At 32.9% G+C, this 21378-nt stretch overlaps 1 protein-coding gene across 1 annotated transcript; it reads left to right on the top strand.

Annotated features, from left to right (window-relative positions):
- The first annotated feature begins 15872 nt into the window (after positions 1–15872).
- Positions 15873–19423, top strand: LOC110693289 (zinc finger MYM-type protein 1-like). The gene is made up of 2 exons (XM_021870447.1): positions 15873–16421; positions 16936–19423. The coding sequence occupies exon 2, from the start codon at positions 16964–16966 to the stop codon at positions 19421–19423; it is 2460 nt and encodes an 819-aa protein (XP_021726139.1). The 5' UTR covers positions 15873–16421; positions 16936–16963.
- The last annotated feature ends 1955 nt before the right edge of the window (positions 19424–21378 follow it).

Raw genomic sequence — 21378 nt, 5'->3', positions numbered from 1 at the left:
TCTTTAATGAATCCGCATAATGGGATTAATATAATAAACATGCTTGTAAAGCTTTTCAATAAATAATTCAATAAACCTCTTTAATTCAATAATTACAACTCAAACTTCTTTTTATTAAATTCAACATGCTTTCAAAATCAAACCTTTTAAAACATGATAAATAATTTAATCATTCAAACATGATATAAAAATCAATCCTCAATTTATTTATCAAAATCAATTCCTTAAACATGCTTTAATTTCATAATTCAATTCAATTTAATTCAATCATCATAAAAATCGTATAAAACATGCTCATTCAATCCAATCAATATCAAAGGTATCTAGCCACCTAAATGTACCTTTGATCCTTGCTAGCAACACAAAAAGGAACTTCAAGAACGTTGATCAAACACACCCTACAAATAGATATAACCTTTATTAATATAAGACTAACAAATAATCACAACAATTAAAATAAAACCCCTAACTGTATGTACATGAACCTTATAAATTATTTGTCATAAATTTGAATAAAAATCTGATTTTATTTGAATAAAAACACTCATAATAATTTTTATAAAACCCCCATAATAATAATAATTAATTAATTAAGAGATAAAAGAAGAAGAGGTAGAAAACCAAGGAAAAAGGAGAAGAGAGGTGGCGGCAAGAGGCGGCAGCTGGTGGCTACCGGCGGCTGTGGTGGTCGGCATCAGCGGCAGGTGGCAGCCGGCGGTGGAGGTGGTGATTTGTGGAGGTGGTGGCGCAAGGAAACAAGAAGAAGAGAAGAGAATTAGAGAGAAATTAGAGAATTTGGTGTGAGTGTTTAGCTATGATTTAAGGGGTATTTATAGGCTAGTTCATGCAAGAATTATGGTAGGAGAATGTAGGAAGAATTATGGTAAAAAGAATTAAGGAAATTACTTGGAGAAGAGAGCTAAAGAATTATGGAAAGTTTAACATTAAGGTGACTAAGAAATAATTAATTTATGGAAAGTATGTTGTCATGAAAAATAATATGGCAAATGGCTTTGCTTGGGAAATAATCAAGGATGATATAAGGTAGGGAAATAAGATGATCAAATATTTAGGAGAAGGGAAATAAGAATTAAGGAAAAATAATAGATTTAGGGGAGTTAATTAAAAATACAAATTACCAAAATAAATCACCCAAAAATCAACCAAGATGATCGAAAATTTTGAGCTTCCATAGCTCAAATTTTTGGACCCCTTATGTAGAATTTAGGAAATTATTTTGCTAGATTTAAGGGATTAAAAATGATTGTATAAATAATATATATTGTACAAAATAATTAATTAAGAGAATACCAATTATTCACTAAATAAATTAACTAAGAAAATCGGATTTTCCACGCTAGGAAAATTAGAAATTATTAGCCAATCATTAGAAACTTTCGGACCTCCTAATTAAAAAATTATATAATTTTGCTTAATTAAAATATCCGAAATATATATAAATAATCCGGTTTTTTAAAATAAACGAATGGATAATAAATCTTATCCAAAATCCAAAAATAATAATTAAGTTTAAAATACTTTTGGCTCCAAAATTCAAATATCATTTTGGCTCCAAAATTCAAATAGTAAAATAAATTACTAAAATACATTTTTTAGAAAATAATAATTAATTAATTAATTAGAAAATACGTTTCAAAAATACGGGGTATTACAAAAAGATGTTCGAGAATAGCTTTTGAATACTAGCTTTTAGTGGTTTGATTTAGTCAAATCAATGTCTAATAAAAGGACAATTTGCCAATTGTAACCGTTTAAAGTTCGTTTATGTTTTGCAAATTGCAGCCATTTAAAAAAAAAATTGCAAACCATTCCAAAGTATTGATAACTTAATAATTGCCACCTAATTCAATTATTTCCTCGATTTGTGTGCCGAGAAATGTTTTGTTAAGGTTTTAGGGGGTCATTTCAGTTAATTTTAAGAGACCAAATTGATTTCGAAATTGGCAAAAAATTAACGTAAGTGCCTCGTTTTGTGTATAAAAAAATGTAGTGATTTATGTGCAATTGTTTTTTTTTGCCGCGAAAACGAGGCACTTTCGTTAATTTTTTGCTAATTCCAAGCTTAATTTGGATCCTTATGGACTAAAATGACCCATATAAACCTTAATAGAACATTTTTCGGCACGTAAATCTAGGAAAAAATTAGATTGGGTGGAAATTAACAACTTATTAGTACTTTTGGGCTGCAATTTGCAAAACATGAACTTTAAGTGGCTGCAATTTACAAATTTTCCATGATAAAAATTTAAAATGTTTGGCAATGTAGTAATGAAGGTAACGTTTAGTGGTTAAAGCTAAAATTATTTGCTTTTGAAAATCAAAGGTAGTCGATCGATGGAATATAATTCTATAGCTTGAGAGGGAAAAATATAGGAAGTATTTATTTTTAGAGGTAATAGCTACAGTGCATTGATAGCTAAGTAGCTAGAGTAACAATTAGTACCATGACTAACAACCACCTCTATCTATAACTACATTTTGCCGAAGGTGACTTTAAGTGAAAATGTATAAATATTGTTAGGTGAAGGGTAGTGTAGACACCTGATTGTATCTCCCCAAACACCAAACCCAGTGATGAGTACCTTTCACGTTTTGATTGACAAATCCGGCAAAGAGTTGAAGAGTCGCGCAAAGTGTCCTTGAGCCTTGAACATATTTCTAACCTTACCTAAAATGTTTTTAATCCAAATCATCCATTTCGTGTCTTCAAATCCAAAACCATTTATTTCATGTCCTTAAAATCATTCATTTCGTGCCCAAATTGTAAAAACGTCCAAACTTGATTATTTCAGTGCATATTCCCAGTTCCATTATTGTTTAGTTGGATGGGGTTTGAAAAGAGCTTTCCAACGATATATTATAAGCTAAATCCGACTTAAAACGAATAAGTTATGGCCAAAATACTAAACCGAGCCCAATCCGAGCCTAGGTCCACCTTTAGTACTACCTAATGATTTTATGGAGTCCAAATATTTTATTTAGGCCTTATATGATCATATTCCTAATCCTAAATTAGTTAGGATCCTCTAGAATCCTCTAGAAGGTTCTAATCTATCCTTTCCGAAAAGATAAAGATCAAAGAAATTCGAGATTGAATAAAATTTCTCGTATGATAGTCCTTATCCTATTCAAATTCAAAGACGTTCGGATATATTTCGCATAGAAAATCCATCAGGAACTAAACTCCGTACGGACTTTGCTATCTTTTAGAACAATTGCACAGCGACAGGTCCAACGCGTCGCGTCAGCCCTGTTGCGCCGCAACAAAGGCCCACGCGTCGCGACAAACCTGTCGAGCCGCGATGGAGAAGTTCTATTTCGTCCAGAACTTCTGATCTTTTTTTGATCGTTCTGACTCTCTCTTTTCCTTATAAATAGAGGTCGTTTTTCCCGTTTTCAGATCATCAACAATCATCAAGAATTACCATCACCATCTACACACAAATTCCTTAAAACACCCATGTTCTTAGCTTTAGCCTAAACACGTCCTTAATTCATCCAAATCATACACCATACTTCCTTTGCCGGATTCGAATACTCCAAACCATACTCGACGTTGTCTTCGACCTCGACGTGAAAGATTGATATTTTTGAGGGTTTGGTCCCAAATCTATATTTTAATTCTTAATTAGTTTAGTTAATTATTTACTTTATTGATTTTGTTTTCTTGAAGTTTACTAACGTGTGTATTGTTTTAATAGCAAGACGGTCGAGGCATCAAGTAAGTAATTTGATTATTTAATTACTCTTTAATTTTGAATAGAAATCATGTTTAGGATAACACTTTGATTTTGATTTCTAGTATCATGTTTAGGATAACGTGTTGATTCTGTTTAGTATCATGCTTAGGATCTTACTACTAATGATGTTTTGATAATATTCTTATAATGATGATTGTTATGATGATTATATGTTGCTTGATTATCAATGATTTGTTGCTATTGCTTGATCACGCCCTTTTTGCAGGTTTAAAGGGAATTTGTAATTGAAATCACGCCTAGTAAGATAATTAATAATTGGATTTAGGTTTAACATGATTTTAATTCAAGTGATCACCAATATTAGATTTAATTGTGCATTAATAATCAACCAACATGGATTAAACAGGTTTAGGATTAATTTGATGTGTGTATATTAATCGAAAATCGCGCATGAAAATATTAATAAGAATCAAGCAGAGGCCTATTTAGGGCGGGTTTAACCTCTTTAAGATTAAGTTCGTACTATCATCCCCGAACATCCAGTCATGGTTCCGAACCACTATGGAATTAGCAATCTATGTGATTGTGAATGGGGTGTAACCTTCTCAATCGTGAACGGTTTACAAGTTCCTAAAAGTTGTTGGCGACTCTTTTTCTCTAGCTTCTTTTCCTTGAAGCGCCACCATGCCTAAAAACATGACCCACATGTAGGGTGGACCGGTGGAGGTGAAAAATTCCCTATAGGTAGGAAAAAATTTTCACCAAAAAAGGAATAGAGTGAAAGAGTTAATTAATTAATTATTTTATTTTTTTTATATTATTTTTTTTAAAAATAAAGTAGTACAAGTCTACAACTAGTTATACTTACCACTCGTTTCTAAAATGTGTTTCTTATTTGTCCTTTTTTATAATGCATGTTTTAACCATTTATATTTGTAAATAAGTATTACTTGTATATAAAATCACAAAGAAAATAATAAATATTTGACTCTAACTTTAATTTTTGGAAACTCACACATTAGAATGATTTAGACACATATCCTACAATAATTAGAAATTTAAATAAGTTGATACTTCAAAGTACAAGTTAAGAGTGAAACTAGTCAATTTTAGGGTGTAATCTATTTGATTTTTACTTATCTAAACTTAATTTATCTTGTACGAACTGATTCATTATTGTTTTGAAAACTAATTACTACGTATAAAAAAGTCCTAATCACTTTTTGTGGTTTCTTTTTTTTTTTTTTTTTTTTTTAGTTTTCAAAAAAAAAAAAAAAAAAAAAAACTTCGTAATTAGAAAACAAAAAATGAAGACTAACGAACCGTTAATGATTCTATTGAGATAATATCGAATAATATATTTTGAGAATATCTTGTGGTATATTTTTTAGGATATATTCGTGATATTATTATGTATTTTGGTGATTATCCTAGTTTCCTAGTATATCATTTATTCTAGGGTTAAGAATATTGTACCACTAGTTTAAGGCTCGGGCCATGCACATTAAGTCTAATATTTTAAAAGAAAATTAATTATATCCAACAAATAAAATTTAAGAAAACATACAGATCAAATATATAAAAATTATAACGACATAATCTATATTAATAGGCAAAGCAAAAAATTAAACAAAAATGGATTTTTGGGGCTGCCCAAACTTGAGAATTTTTTCAAGTGGGCTTGGTTTGATCTGGTCTAGTGGAAATATTAGTAAATACTTATTTATAAATGCCTTTAAATAAACATCAAAAATTAATCTAACAACAGACTAAAATCTCCACTAAAACTTTTAGCAAAAGTGCACACACACACACAACAACAACAACAACAACAACAACAACAACAACAACAACAACAACAACAACAACAACTCAGATCATTGAAGGCAATCAAGAACAATCAATAATTGGGCAACACTAATCTATATTATTACATTTTTAGTTTATGGATTGATGCTCTACATATACGATATTGTCATTCTTTGTTGCTATAAAAAATGTGTTTGAAGCTAACCAATAATTCTAGTTTAATCATTTTTGTTTATTGTCTTAGAAGTTTAATTGTAGATAATGGATATATATCAAAAAAAAAAAAAAAATACAAAAGGAGATGTCAATTGTCACTACGTCTGACGTGTCTTTTAGTATGCAGATTATTTATGAATGTCGAACGTAATAAATTTATCATCTCAATCAAGTATCTCGGCAAAAGATAATATTTTTTTTTGCTTTAACTAAGATATTGATTTTTTAATTACGTTATTTACAAAAAAAAATTAATTGATATTTTAGCTTTTCCTATAATTAGACATATGATATAATTGTCAAACACAACATTTATTTTATAGTTATGCTATACTGTATAAATCCTTAATTTGTGATTATATATACGCAGTAGTAAAATTTCAGAAACAAAATACTAATTAATTTGAGTACTTAGTTGTACTGAAATTGAAATACTACCTCCGTTTTTTTTAGTTGACACGTTTTGACTTTAGCACTATTCACACACTTCCCTTTGACCGTGTTTTGTGATTTATGTGTAATGAAAAATATAGTCATGTGGGGTCTTGTTAGATTCGTCACGACGTATATTTTCAAAATATCAACTTTTTATAATTTTTGGTAATCGGTAATTAAAGATATTAATGGTTGAATTTGTGCATTGACAAACGTGACTAAAGAAATGTGTCAACTAAAAAGAAACGGAGGAAGTATAATATTAGCTAGAGGTATTTGAAAATAAAATAAAATTAAGTGATGTTTTAAAGTAATTTCTTTAACATCTAATATATGAATCAATTTATCATTACTTTTTTTGGCAAAATCTTACTCCATTTAAAAGATAATTAAAAAGGAGTTGGAATAATTATTTAGGTAAATGTATGTATAGAAAAATTATGAACACCAAGTAAAAAGGAATATATTTGTCATAAAAACAATGTAAAAAAGTTGGAATAATATTCTTTTTCTTCAGAATCAAATATTAACAATAAAAAAATGGTTAAAAAGGGAAAGGGGATTTTTGGAGGGAAAAAACGATATCATGATGTGGCACGTGTCAGTCCCGGTGTCTGTTTAGTATTAAGTTATTAATTATATATTCTTTCATGAGCTAATGAGAAAGATAAGCCGCCAAAGTTTATACAAATTCTTCATATTCGGTTGTTTTATATACATCAACCACATCAGATAAGATTGTACTAACTCGAGTTCTTTATGTTCCTAACTCGAGTTGCAATTTGCTTTCTGTCTCTCAACTTAATGATACATTAAATACAATTGTCTAATTTGATTCTTATACGTGTGCTATACAGGACCAAACGAAGGAGTTGATTGGAACAGGAGTTCGGAAAGACGGACTATATTACTTTAGCAAAGCGGTATTGGTGCAACATGTGTTAGTAGATGAATCAACAACAAGCTTGGAACTGTGGCACAGACGAATGGGACATCCATCCGAGAAAGTGGTTAGGTTACTTCCTCATGTTAGTAGTACTAAGGGTAGTTTACATAAAGGGTGTGAAGTGTGTTTTCGTGCTAAACATCATAGAGATAAATTTCCCTTGAGTGATAATAAGACTTCTAGAATTTTTGAGAAATACATTGTGATTTGTGGGGTTCATATCGTCATGTTTCGTCATGTGAGGCTCGTTATAATTGAACAATTGTTGATGACTTCTCCCGAACTGTGTGGATTTATTTGTTGGTTGATAAAACCGAAGTGTTTCAAATGTTCATGGCTTTTGTTGCTATGGTCGATAGGCAATTCTCTCAATCAATTAAAATTGTGCAAAGTGACAATGGTACATAATTTAATTGTTTGCTTGATTCCTTGCAACTGGAATTTAGTTTCAAACTTCTCGTGTGGATACACCCCAACAAAATGGAAGAGTTGAGAGAAAACACAAATACATTTTGAATGTTGGGAGAACGTTGAGATTTCAAGCCAAATTGCCTATTTTTTTTTTTTTTTGGGGGGGGGGGCAGTGTGGTTTTAGCCGCGGTTCACTTAATAAATCGTACCCCTACTCCTTTGCTAAAAAATAAAACCCCTTTTGAAATTCTAGTCAATAAACCACCATCCTTTGATGCTATTCTTACTTTTGGATGTTTGTGTTTCATTCACAATCAAAAGACGAAAGGAGACAAGTTTGCTAGTCGAAGCCGAAAATGTGTGTTTTTGGGATACTGTTTGGAAAAAAGGTTGGAAGGTGTATGATCTTGATGCAAAAGAATTTTATAATTTGTTTCCCCTGATGTTAAGTTCGTTGAGGATGTCTTCCCATTTATTTGCCCGGAAGATGTTAACATTTTACCGCATACTAATGAGAATTTTGAAGATGTTCACCATGATTTTACTGATTTGATTTTGGGGAAGATGAGATATTTAATGCAAATGATGAAATAAATTATCATCATAACACTTTGGTGATTGACGAGCTACAAACAGCGAACGCTGGACAGCCGAGTGTATAGCGAGAGGAACTCTCTGCCCAGACCGCTGGGATTCCTGCGTCCGCTCGGTTGGGACAGCAGCAGGCCTAGCATGGTCAGCGGGCCCATATGTACTCTGCAACTTATACGGGCTCAGCAGCCCAGCAAAAGCATCATGAACAACACCCCAATGATAAGAATGAATTGGGGCGTGGATTTCGGCAGAAATTTCCGTTAGTTTTGCTTCAGGATTTTGTGATGCCACAGTCTTTGCTAATAGTCCATCTCTTACTCCGTCTTCCGATCATCCTTCAGGTACTCCTTATCCTTTGGCACACTATATAAATTGTGACAATTTTTTTTATGAATTATCGGAGATTTCTTGCAGCTATTGTTAAGAGTAAGGATCCAAAATCGTTCGAAGAGGTGATGAAATATGATGGTTGGTGACAATCAATGAAAGAAGAAATTCGAGCATTGAAGGATAATGGCACGTGGACCTTGGAGAATTTACCTCCCGGTAAACGAACTCTTAATTGGTAGTCAATGGGTTTACAAGACTAAGTTTATGTTAAATGGATATGTGGAACGTCTCAAATCTCGTATGGTCATTTTTGGTAATCATCAACAAGATGGCATTGATTATAATGAAACTTTTGCTCTAGGTTCAAAAATGACTACTATTCAGGCTTTTCTTTCTATTGCGACGTCCAAAATTTGGGAGCTTCATCAAATGGACGTTCACAATGTTTCTTTTCATGGTGATCTTGATGAGGAAGTTTACATGAAACTTCCTCCCGGCTTTGAAAGTTGGATCCTTCTTTGGTTTGTCGATTGCGTTAGTCATTGTACGGTTTGAAGCAAGCTCTGAGATTTTGGTTTGCTAAACTTGTGACAGCTTTGAAAGAGTATGGGTTTCTTCAGTCTTATTCTAATTATTCTTTGTTTACATTTACTAAGGTCGATATTCAAATTCATGTCTTAGTATATGTTAATGATACTATTATATCTGGGAACGATTCCGCTGCACTTGCTACTTTCAAAGCCTATCTTAGTGATTGTTTCAAAATAAGGATCTTGGTCCATTGAAATATTTTTTTGGGCATAGAAGTTGCTCGAAGTTCAAGAGGTTTATTTCTGTGTCAGAGAAAATATACTCTAGACATCGTGTCTGAAGCCGGTTTGTTGGGAGCTAAACCGAGTGGCTTTCCTATTGAGCAAAACCACAAACTCGGTTTAGCTAATGGAGATCGAGTTTCTTGTGGACTCAGAGTCCTACCATCGTCTTGTGGATCGTTTGATTTATCTTGGAGTCACTCGACCTGATTTGGCATATTCTGTTCATATATTATCTTAGTTCATGCAAGAACCTCAAACTAAGCATTAGGATGCGGCATTAAGAGTGGTTTGTTATTTAAAAAGTACTCCAAGTCAGGGTATTTTATTGCGTGCTGATTGTGATTTGAATTTGCAGGATTGGTGTGACTTAGATTGGACGGCATGTCGTCCTCTCACTCGGCGATCCTTGACAGGTTGGCTTGTGTTCCTAGGCTAATCACCCATTTCGTTGAAGACAAAGATGCAACACACAGTGTCAGGGTCCTCTGCAGAGGCCGAATACATATCTATGGTCGCAGTTACCTGTGAACTTAAGTGGCTTAAGGGCTTGTTGTTGAGTTTGGGTGTGCAACATCCAAAGGTGAGTAGTCTACGTTACACATTGCAGAGAATCCTGTTTTTCATGAACGAACAAAGCACATTGAGGTTGACTGTCACTTTATTCGTGATGCGATAAATGAAGGCTTGATTTCTTCATCTCATGTTTTGACTTCTTCTTAACTTGTGGACATTTTTACAAAAGCTCTAGGAAAAACACAATTTGATTTTCTTCTTTCTGAGTTGAGCATATTTGAACCACATGCTCCAACTTAGAGGTGTCAAAATCTGACCCGACCCGAAAAAACCGACCTGAACCGGCAATGATCTGTATCCGAACCGTACCTGAAGAATACATGAAAATAGTGACACCTGAATCAAAACAGACCCAATACTAACTGATAACCAAATAAACCTGATACTTTATGACCTGAACCCAAACCTGTAATTAACGTGATATTAACCGAAAACCGATTTGACCCGACTTGATTATGATCTGAACCCGATTAGTACTCAACTTGTTTAGAACCTGAAATCGATTATAACCTGTCACAACTTGTTACCAACCCGAATGGATATTGATTGACAACCAATTTGACTCGACCTGACAATGATTTGAACCTGAAATAGCACTTAACTTGATTAAATTCTAAAAAAAAAATATACAACTAACATAACTCGCTACTTACCTGAATCATAATGATCAATTCAGTGACCCACGATCCAATTTTATCCAACTCGTTAAACCAACTTATATTGACTCGCATTGATATTGTTTTGACTCAAAATTGACGTGGATTTCAATTTTTAATTAAAAGTTAAGTTGAAAATGTTATCAAATTTATCATAGATAAAAATAACGGAATATTATACTTTTTATTTGACCTATATAATTCTATTTTGTATTATACCCGATTCTGAAAATGACCTGACTTAACTAAAATTTGACCCGAAGATTGACCCGACTTGAAGTTCATCCGACCGAAATTTACCTGCTTCAAACTTGTCTATAAACCGACTTGACACAAACCGAACCCAAAACATTACCCGACCCAAAATTGACTCGAATCAAACCCACACAAAACTGAAAGGATATAAAACCTGTCGTAATCCGAAACAAACTTGACCCAACCCGACCTGAACCGACTTGTAAGTAAAAAAAAAAACGACATGATCTGAATTGAATTTGACCTGAAACCTAGCATGACCCGACTTGAACCTAACTTGAATACCCGATTTGACACCTCTACTCCAACTTTAGCGGGTATTGAGATAATATCGTATAATATATTTTGAGAATATCTTGTGGTATATTTTTTAGGATATATTCGAGATATTATTATATTATGTATTTTGGTGATTATCCTTGTTTCCTAGTATATTATTTATTCTATGATTAGAAATATTGTACCAATATTTATATATTCTTTCATGAGCTAATGAGAAAGATAAGCTACAAATTCTTCAAATTCCGTTGTTTTATATACATCAACCACATCAAATTTAAGACTATAAACTTGATAGGAATTCCTCCCTCCATTTTCAAATGACCTGTCAAAGTCGTGGTTATCGCCAAAATAAGGATTTTGATGTTACTTGCTAAAAACTTTGTTTATTAATCGCCATCCAAACCTTCAAAATGATTAGATGAGGTTTGTCTCTGACTCATCCAACAAGCTAATCAATATCAACTGTGTTAATATCTTTATTTTCTTATTATCATGTGCTGTCAAATAGAAAAATAGAGTTGATATCAAGTTGTTTATTCTAATATAAGTGCATTAAAAAATTTGTGTTACACTTTCAACTCACAAATATATTTTAACTAGATAGCCGGAAGTCCGTGTGATGTACGGTTTTTCATCTAAGATTTTTAATTATTTGATTTATTGTATTTAATAATTTCGGACAAAATTACAAAAGTTTAATATTTTTTTTTTACTATAATTTATAATGAATTTATTAAATATAAATAAATTGTAAATATGATATTTTTTCCGTTACATAAAATCTTTAATGTGAAATGATAAATTTTTAATAATAAATCCTAAATCATTATTCATTGTTTTACCATATCTTTTATTTCGATCGAATCACCAAACTCGTCCACAACCAACCTACTACATCAATGGATAAATTGAACCGTGAAATGTTAGCCAAACTGAAATTGATATAAATTAAATCTTTACATTTATATAAAATAAATCAATATATTTACCGATAAATGAAAAATTGTTGCGATATAAAATCAAATCTATGCATTGGAATTTTTTCATCATCGCCAAAAATAACCAAAGCCATCCATATATTAAGTATACAATATCTAATCGTATACCATTACATAAACAAATAATCGTTAAGTATCCTAAATAAATACAATGTAACTAATAATTACAAATATAAATTTAAACATAAGTTTTATAAATTACCCGGACATTGATGACTGAAAACTAACACAAAATTCGCTTGATGGGGTTTTGTATTGATACTAAATAATATTTGTGTTTAGTATATTTTTTTTGGATTTTTTATACTCGTAGTATTGAATTAATAAATTTATCTTTTCCTATATTTTTACTTTTTTATTTTCATTAAAATAATTTAATTCGTGGATTATAATCTACGTGGCATTAAAATTTTAGATATATCAAATCTAATTCGTTACTTTTATCTAGGTGGCGACATAATTTTTTAATTCAGAAATAAAATATAAATCTTTCTTCTTATTGGTCGAAATAAGTATATTTCTTACGTGACGCTCCAAATGCTCTCCAAAAATGCCTACTTTATTTATATATATTAGATTTGTTCAAAGGACCTTTAAATACATAACAAAAGTCCAATTCTTCATAAAGAGATTATAAGTTGATTGAAGAATTATTTTATAACATTTTGTAATATCATTCATTTTCATGCTTAAAATGACAAATCTAATATCATATCATGTCATATCATATCATATATCACTAATAAATAGAGCCGGTCTCGCAGACAGGCCGCGAGACAGCGACACTTGGCATTCCAGTTTTTCGCCAAGTGCCGCGCCACGTAGGCAAAAATTAGGTATTATTGTGACACATATGATGCTAATAGATAGATTTTTTTTTAAGATAAAATATTGTATAAAGTTTTATTATTGATATACTTCTAATATTTTATAAAAAATTAATCATAACTTTTAATAAATATCCTATAACTCGGTTATATTTCCATTATAAAATTCGTTTAAAAAGTTATTTAAAATAAGATCAATTTATAATATATTTAATTTATTTTAAAAATATGGGAATTAGTAAAAATAAGTTTTAATTAGTAAAAATAATTTAAGTGCAATAAAAATATTTTTATTTCAATAATAACATATATTTCTATTTACAAACAAAACAACAAAAAGTAGGCCAATTGGGCAAGTTGGTAAATGAAAAAGACCCCCAGTGACAATTTGGTAAATAAAATAGCTCCGGCGACAATTTGGTTAGAAAAGCTAACCTCAAGCGACAATTTGATAAAAAAAAAAATCATCTCAGGCGACAATTAACCCAAAATATACAAAAATTTCCGACAAACTACTCGCAAATGCTTAATTTAGTTCGTTTTTCGTGGTTTTTTTACCTAAATCTCCAACCCCTTTTTCGGAATTAACCATTTGAAGAAAAATTATTGTTTAAATATTAATTTTCACGTAATTTTCCTACCCCGTATTATCGATTTTTTTTTTAAAAAAGGGGTTGGGAATAAATTTTATATCGGGATATAGCAAAATAAAAGGAGATGACATATTAATTTAAATTTTAAAATGGAAAAAATAATTTTAAAAAATACAATAACGAATTGAATTAGGAAATTTGATGACTTTGTCGGAAAAAAATTAGATATTTTGGTCCAAATGTCACCTGAGATTAATTTTTTTTTACCAAATTGTCGCTTGGAGTTAACTTTTTTATTTTTTTTATTTTATCATATTGTCGCCGGAGTTATTTGTTTTACCAAATTGTCGCTAGGGGTCTTTTTTATTTACCAATCTGGTCAATTGGCTACAAAAAGTATGATACCGTATATCTAAATATCTTGCATTATCAAAATGGATTATATGAAACAATCTGGGCATCGCGCGAGCACAAAACTAGTATATATATAAAGAGGAGTTTTTTCCCGAGTTTTTAGAAAGCCACGTAGAATTAAATTTTCTTAACGCGCCACGTAGGATTATAAATTTTAGTTATAGCCAATTAAATACTTCGTAAGAGATTTGTAAATTCTTTTAGAATTAAATAATTCAAATGCCACATAAGCAAAATTGGTGAATGAGATTTTAAAGTTTAAATTAATTAAACATAAAGTATTATCTTTATATTATCTTTTGAGATTAGGAATTTTATCTAAATATACAACGGATGAGAGGAAAATCACAATTTATTTTAAATAAAAATATTAAATGATACACTAATAAAATAACAAATTTTATCATATAAATAAAAAAAATAGTTATTTTACAAAATACAAACAAACTGTGCGTCACACGGGCTTCATCTACTGTATACAATGTACTAGTTGGTTTGTATTCCAAAATGAAGAAAAATAGCATATAAATTATAAATTTTGGACTAAAAAAAAACTATATCTCATTAACGCGACACAATAAATATAAGTTAATTTCAGCAAAAATAAATTAAGTTAAGTTAAAAAAATTCTAAAAAATAATTTTAGCTCAGTAAAAATGTGTTTTATTAGCACAAATAATTTTTAATCGATAAAAATAATTTCAAAACAGTGAAAATAAATAATTTCAGTTCAACAAAAATACTCGTAGAGTATAGGGCTTTAAAACGACTTATAAGAGAATGTCGTGGTTTGGAACTTTGGATAATTAATATAGGTTAAGAGATGTATTTTTAAGAAGGAAGTGAAAATTACGACAAAATGTTATCGCACACCTATGAATGTGTTTTGTCACACGCCCTTGCCCTATATAAAACATACAAGAAGAGAGATATAAATTAGAATATGTGACCTTTGTTCTTTTGTAGCAACATAACTTTGAATTTCTACCCCATTAAAACCTGAGGGAGCTTAGGTTTCTAACAATGTTGAACATTTCTTGTTGTGGCAGCCCCAATTTATCAGTCTGATTAACAAAACTTATTAATCAGTCTACTTTTTACAATTTTATTTTAAAAACAACCCAATTACAACACCACCATCACAGCTAGCCACCATCGTCATCACAGCCACCTCAACCACCCGAAACCCTTCCCACCGACGATCTATTTGTCTTCCCGTCGTCTCCCTTTTCTTCTTCCTTTCTCGACAACAATGACCTCAAGCCCTCAACGCCGCTTTGCGGCGAAACAAAACGATACCCTAGTAACAAAGAGAGTCAAGTAGGGCCATATCAATCCCTTCGGGGAAGGATCTCCTTCGTAGTAGAAATTTTAACCACCATAGGTGGTGGTGGTGGTGGTGGTCTACATACAGTTGAGGTCGGGTGAGGAAGAAGGTGGTTTGCGGTAATGAAAGAAGGGAGAATGGAGGTAAAAGGAGATGAAATTACTAAATTATCCCCAAATAAATAACCATTGACAAAGTCTGTTTCTCAGACTTATTAACTTGTAATTTCTCTTTCTTGTTTATCAAATAGCACTTTGGTAAATATTTTGCCTTAAATATTGTGCTGCAGTTTATAATAATAATATTTCTCCTTTTTCGCCAATTTTCATTGACGATTTTTATTAACGTCCATTAATTTCTTCGTATAGCTTCTCCCTCTAAACAGAAGAATGAGAAAGTGAAGACCCACCTTCTCCCATTAACAATGGTGGAACGAAGCAAAAAGAGAAATCCTTTTTAACCGCCACCCTCCATTAACTCCAGTTTACAAGCATTCTCTCTCCTTTGTCTCATTAACTTCCACCGTCAGACCCACCGGCCCAACCCACTTCCATACTCAAATTAAACAACAAGGTGGCAGTCTCAATACTCTCAAACACTAGTACACTACCATGATACTCAAACAACAAGGTGGCAGTCTCAATACTCTCAAACACTAGTACACAGGGGCGGAACTAGGGTGGGTTCAAGTGGGTTCATTGAACCCACTGATTTTTTGAAAAAAATTTAAATTTTTTTTTTTTTTAAAAAAAAAAAAAAATCAAAATAGGTTTAAATAGAATATTTGTGTATTATATGGCAACAAGTAAAGTTGTAGCCCAGTGGTTATTTTTACCTCCCATCACACAAGAGGTTGTGGGTTCAAAACCCATAACTCACATTTTTTTTTTTTAATTTTGTTTCCTGAGCACTGAGCTTTCCTGCTTCGTGCTTCCAGAGTTCGCTTTCCTCTTCCTCATTCAGTCATTCCCCCAAATTGCAAAACCCTAACTTCTTCCTCCAATCCTCCTTCTCTTAATCTCTTCCCGAGTTCCCGTTCTTCCTCCTTCAGTCCTTCTCTTCCCGTTCTTCCTCCTTCTCTTCCCGGCGCAGCACGGCAGCAGACTAGCAGAGTCAGCAGAACACGGCGGCAGCGGCAGGCCGGCAGCGCACCAGCCACTCACCCAGACCCAGCGTCCCAGCCTCACAGCCGTGTATGGTGTATCGGTGTATGTAGGGGTAAGTGAATTTGTCAATTTGGGGATTTTTTTTTTTTGCAAATGTAATTTACTTCTCAATTTGGGGATTTTTTTTGCTAAATCATTGAATACTTGAAAATTGAAATTCATATGCTAAATTCAATTGCTAATATACATTACGATTTACGAATTGCCAATTTTTTGTAAATTGCTGAAGTTTGGTTAATTGGTTATAATTATCTAATTTACTTCTCAAGTTCTCAATTTGGGGATTTTTTTGTATTTCGTATGCTATTTTCTGATTTTCATATGCTATGCTATTTTCTGCCTTTCGTTTCTGCCAATTCATATGCTATTTTCTGTATTTCGTTTCTGCCTTCTAGTTTTCATAATTTCATTTGCAATTGCTATTTCGTTTTATGCCGTCTAGATTTCGTTTACTAATTGAGTAATTGACTGTAATCTTTAATTACGATAGTTTTAATTAGCCTTCTAGATATATCATTCATTCATTATTTCATTGATTTCATTCTGCATTTATCATGTGTGTGCAGCAGACTAGCAGCATATACCTATTATACCATGAGTTTAGAGTCATTTTGGAAACGTGCCGGGAAGTCACAAAAGTCTTCAACTTGTTCTTCACCTAGTTCAAGGGATCCTCCAATAGAAGAACATGTGTCTCCTAATGATGATGAGGTTCCTATTGCTGCAACAATTCCACCACCTGAGAACACTAATACTACTGTTGACTCCGATGATACTCGCATTTATGATGTTGATCTTCTTCCACATGACCCTGGAAAAAGAATTCCAGTTATGGAGTATCCTCCTAATGATCGAGATGCCGTAAGGAGAGGCTATATTACAAAGAAACGTTGTGATCCACGCACACATAATTTTCCTCAAAGAAAAGTTGGAGGTATGCGCCGTTTTAATGTTACTTGGTTTGATAAATATGAGTGGCTTGAATATAGTGTTGAGAAAGATGCGGCTTTTTGTTTTGTGTGCTATTTGTTCACTGATAAAGTTGATTATTCTTTGGTTGTTAATGATTCCTTTATTAAAGGGGGATTTAGAGGATGGAATAAGACTGGTAGATTTGATGTTCATGTGGGTGGTATTGGTAGTTTCCATAATCAGGCTAATGAGAAATATAGTATGTTTATCAACCCAAAGACATCAGTTGCTGAATCTCTTTGCACTTATTCTAAGGAAGCTAAACTACAATACAAATCTCGCTTGACTTATTCATTGAAATGTATTAGATTTCTTTTAAATCAAGGTTTAGCTTGTCGTGGGCATAATGAAAGTGAAGAATCTTGGAATAGGGGTAATTTTCTTGCACTCTTAACATGGTTTTCAGAAAATAATAGTGAGGTAGCAAAGGTTGTTCTAGGTAATGCCCCGGGAAATAATCGAATGACTAGTCCTTTAATTCAAAAAGAACTTATTAATTGTTGTGCCAAAGAAACCACTAGACTTCTTATTGATGATATTGGGGATGACTATTTTGGAATACTGGCTGATGAATCTAGTGATGTATCTCAAAAGGAACAAATGGCCCTTTGCTTGCGTTATGTCAATAATAAAGGGAAGATAAATGAGAGGTTTCTTGGAATTGTACATGTTAAGGATACTACTGCTTTGTCACTAAAGAGTGCAATTGAGTCTTTGCTTATGGAATATTCATTGAGTTTGTCTAGAGTTCGTGGACAAGGTTATGACGGTGCTAGTAATATGAGGGGGGAGATAAATGGTCTCAAGACTTTGATCATGAATGAAACAAAACAAGCCTATTATATTCATTGTTTTGCTCACCAACTTCAATTAACCCTTGTTGCTGTTGCTAAGGATAATGATGATTGTATTTGGTTGTTTGATCAACTTGCTATTTTGTTGAATATTATTGGTGTTTCTTGTAAGCGAAGGGAAATGATAAGAGAAATACAATCTCAACATATTCTACAAGCATTAGAACTAGGAGAAATTGAAAGTGGGCAAGGTTTAAACCAAGAACATGGCTTAGGTAGGCCTGGTGATACTAGGTGGGGATCACATTACAAAACTGTTTCAAATGTTACCGCATTGTATGCTACTATTGTTAAAGTTCTTGAGAAGATTGGATCAAATAAGATTTATAAGGATGATCGCGTGAAGGCTATCACTGTCATGTCTACATTTGAATCATTTGAATTTGTATTTATGATACATTTGATGTCCGAAATATTTGGGATTACTGATAAATTGTGTCAAGCTCTGCAAAAGGGGGACCAAGATATTGTTAATGCCATGACATATGTTAAATTGACTAAGGAGGGATTACAACAAATGAGGGACCATGGGTGGGAAGACTTTTTACATCTTGTGGTTTGTTTTTGTGTTAAACATGATGTAGAAGTTCCTACTATGGATGATATGTATGTTCCTCGTGGAAGGTCAAGACGCTTCTTTGCCAAAGTTTCAAATCTTCATCGATTTCGGGTAGAAATGTTTATAAGTGTTATTGATTTACAACTCCAAGAGCTCAATAGTAGATTTGATGAAGAAAATATGGAGTTACTTATTTGTGTGTCATGCTTAAACCCGATCAATTCATTTGCGGCATTTGATATGCAAAAGTTGTTGAGACTTGCTGAGTTATATCCCAAAGAGTTTCCAACTAATGATATGACGATGACTGCACTTCGTCATGAGCTTCAATTTTATATTAATGATGTGCGCCAAGATGCAAGGTTTGGAGACTTGAAGGGTATTCATGAGCTTTCTATGATGCTTGTTGAAACAAATAAGCATACTACTTACAACTTAGTTTACTTGCTTATAAGACTAGCATTGATCCTTCCGGTTGCAACTGCAAGCGTGGAACGAGTGTTTTCCTCAATGACATACGTAAAAAATAAGTTGCGAAATAGTATGGGTGATCAACTATTGAATGATAATTTAGTCACTTTTCTTGAAAGAGATTTATTTTCAAGAGTTAGTGATGATGATGTATTGGAACGCTTCCAAAGTATGAAGACTCGAAGAATGCTTCTGTAGTCTTTTTTTTTTTTTTTTTTTTTTTCATTTTTCTATGTGTAATCTATTTGTAATCCATAGTTTGAAATTATTTATGTACTGAATATTTAATTATTGTATTTTTATTCCTTTGTTAATTATGATTTCAAATTTCGGAAGTTTCGAACCCACACTTCGAAAATCCTGGTGACGCCACTGCTAGTACACTACCATGATACTCAAACAACAAGGTGGTAGTCTCAATACTCTCAAACACTAGTACACTACCATGATACTCAAACAATAAGGTGGTAGTTTCAATACTCTCAAACACTAGTACACTACCATGATACTCAAACAATAAGGTGGTAGTTTCAATACTCGCAAACACTTGTACACTATCGTGGTCGGCGAAATTTAACGAAATCTGTAAGAAAAATGGAGAAATTAAGGGTATGGTTAACTTCAAAGGGTAGGTGTTTCACTCCTCCATTGTGTTTTCTCCATTGTAGATAAGCTTTCCTTCTTCTCCATTGAAGCCAAACTTGGCAAAAAGCTTAATGGATTTTCTCTATCTTTCTTGATTTCAACAAAGTAAAACGGTGTCTACTTTTTCGTTCTAAAAATTGCCCCTTACAACTCAATTGAAAGTACTATGCTATCCCTAGATAAACATATCATGTTTATCAATGTTAGAAACATAGATTTTCTGTTAAAACCTAAACACCCATATTTTTGAATTCTTGCTTATTTTTCTCATACCACACTCCTTTTAACACAATCCTTACCTTTTATATTTTGTACCATATTGAGTTGGCACATTTGCTAATGTCTAATTTATCATATATTCCATAACTTTAATCATGTACAAATAATTAATAATTACTCGTATAAAAACTTGATAAGTACTGTATTATAAAAAGGCCAATTTCACTTTTACTACCACCAAAAGGCATGCATCTCAGTTTTGCTACCCCTTAAATTTTTTATTTTATTTTGCTATCACCTAAATTACAGTTGTTAAAAATTACTACCACTTAACAGAATGGGTTAGGTTTCTGTTAAGTTTATTAAAAAAAAAAAAAAAAAGAAAACCCACCACCCTCAACTGCCATCCTCCCCCCTCCCTTTCCTCCACCTTTACAGCCCACCACCCTCAACTGCCAAGCCAGCCCCCTCCCGTCAGCCACCATCCCCCCTCCCCCCTGCCGGCGACCAGCGCCCAATGCTTTGGCCGGCGCCGACGACCCTACCCCAATCCCTTTCCCCCACCAACGCAGTCACCACCCCTAACTCCATTGATACTCACGCACAAAGCTTAAGGGAAAGGGGTAACATGTTCATTTCTTCACCAAAACGCACAAAATTAGTACCAAAACGCTCATAATGCAACACACTATCATTTGGGATCAAGAATTGCGCGAATACATTTGTTAAACAAAAACCCCCCAATTCGATTTTTCTAGGGTTCTTCGCGAAAAATTAGACAATGCAGCAAATTTGATCAACGCAAATGCGAATTGGTATGAAGCATTCATAATAATGATGAACAAGTATGCAAATTACACAAGAAAGAGTTGAAATTCAAGAGCATGAATCACAGTAGCACGAATCAATTATTTATTAGTATATTTTCATTTGCCACATTTGTGTGGGTGATGCTGAATTTGATGCGTATATGATTAAGAACACATCAATTATGATATGAGAGGAGATGGAATGAGTGACTGTCGGCTCTTTGTGGCAACAGCGGTGACTTCAGCAGTAGAGGGTGGTGGTGGCTTGCAGGAGGGCATCAAGGAGAGTAAAAATGCAGGAAGTGTGGCTTTTGAGTTGTGAGGAGGGAGAGATGAAGGCAAGTTGGGGCAGCGAGAGTGAAGAAAATGATGAAGATTTTGGGTTTTCCGGTTCCGGGTGGGGGTTGGGGCAGCGAGAAAGGGATTAGGGAGGGGGGTGGGTTGCGTTGGTGGGGAAAAGGATTGGGGTGGGGTCGCCGG

Source organism: Chenopodium quinoa, unplaced genomic scaffold (assembly GCF_001683475.1).
Source record: "Chenopodium quinoa cultivar QQ74 unplaced genomic scaffold, ASM168347v1, whole genome shotgun sequence".
Classification (NCBI taxonomy): domain Eukaryota; kingdom Viridiplantae; phylum Streptophyta; class Magnoliopsida; order Caryophyllales; family Amaranthaceae; genus Chenopodium; species Chenopodium quinoa.
The sequence above is the reverse complement of the archived record's forward strand: the minus strand, read 5'-3'. Positions and strand labels throughout refer to the sequence as shown.

Bases quoted from the DNA above. Each gene is read 5' to 3' on its own strand.
- LOC110693289 (XM_021870447.1), top strand. From the start codon at position 16,964: ATGAGTTTAGAGTCATTTTGGAAACGTGCCGGGAAGTCACAAAAGTCT.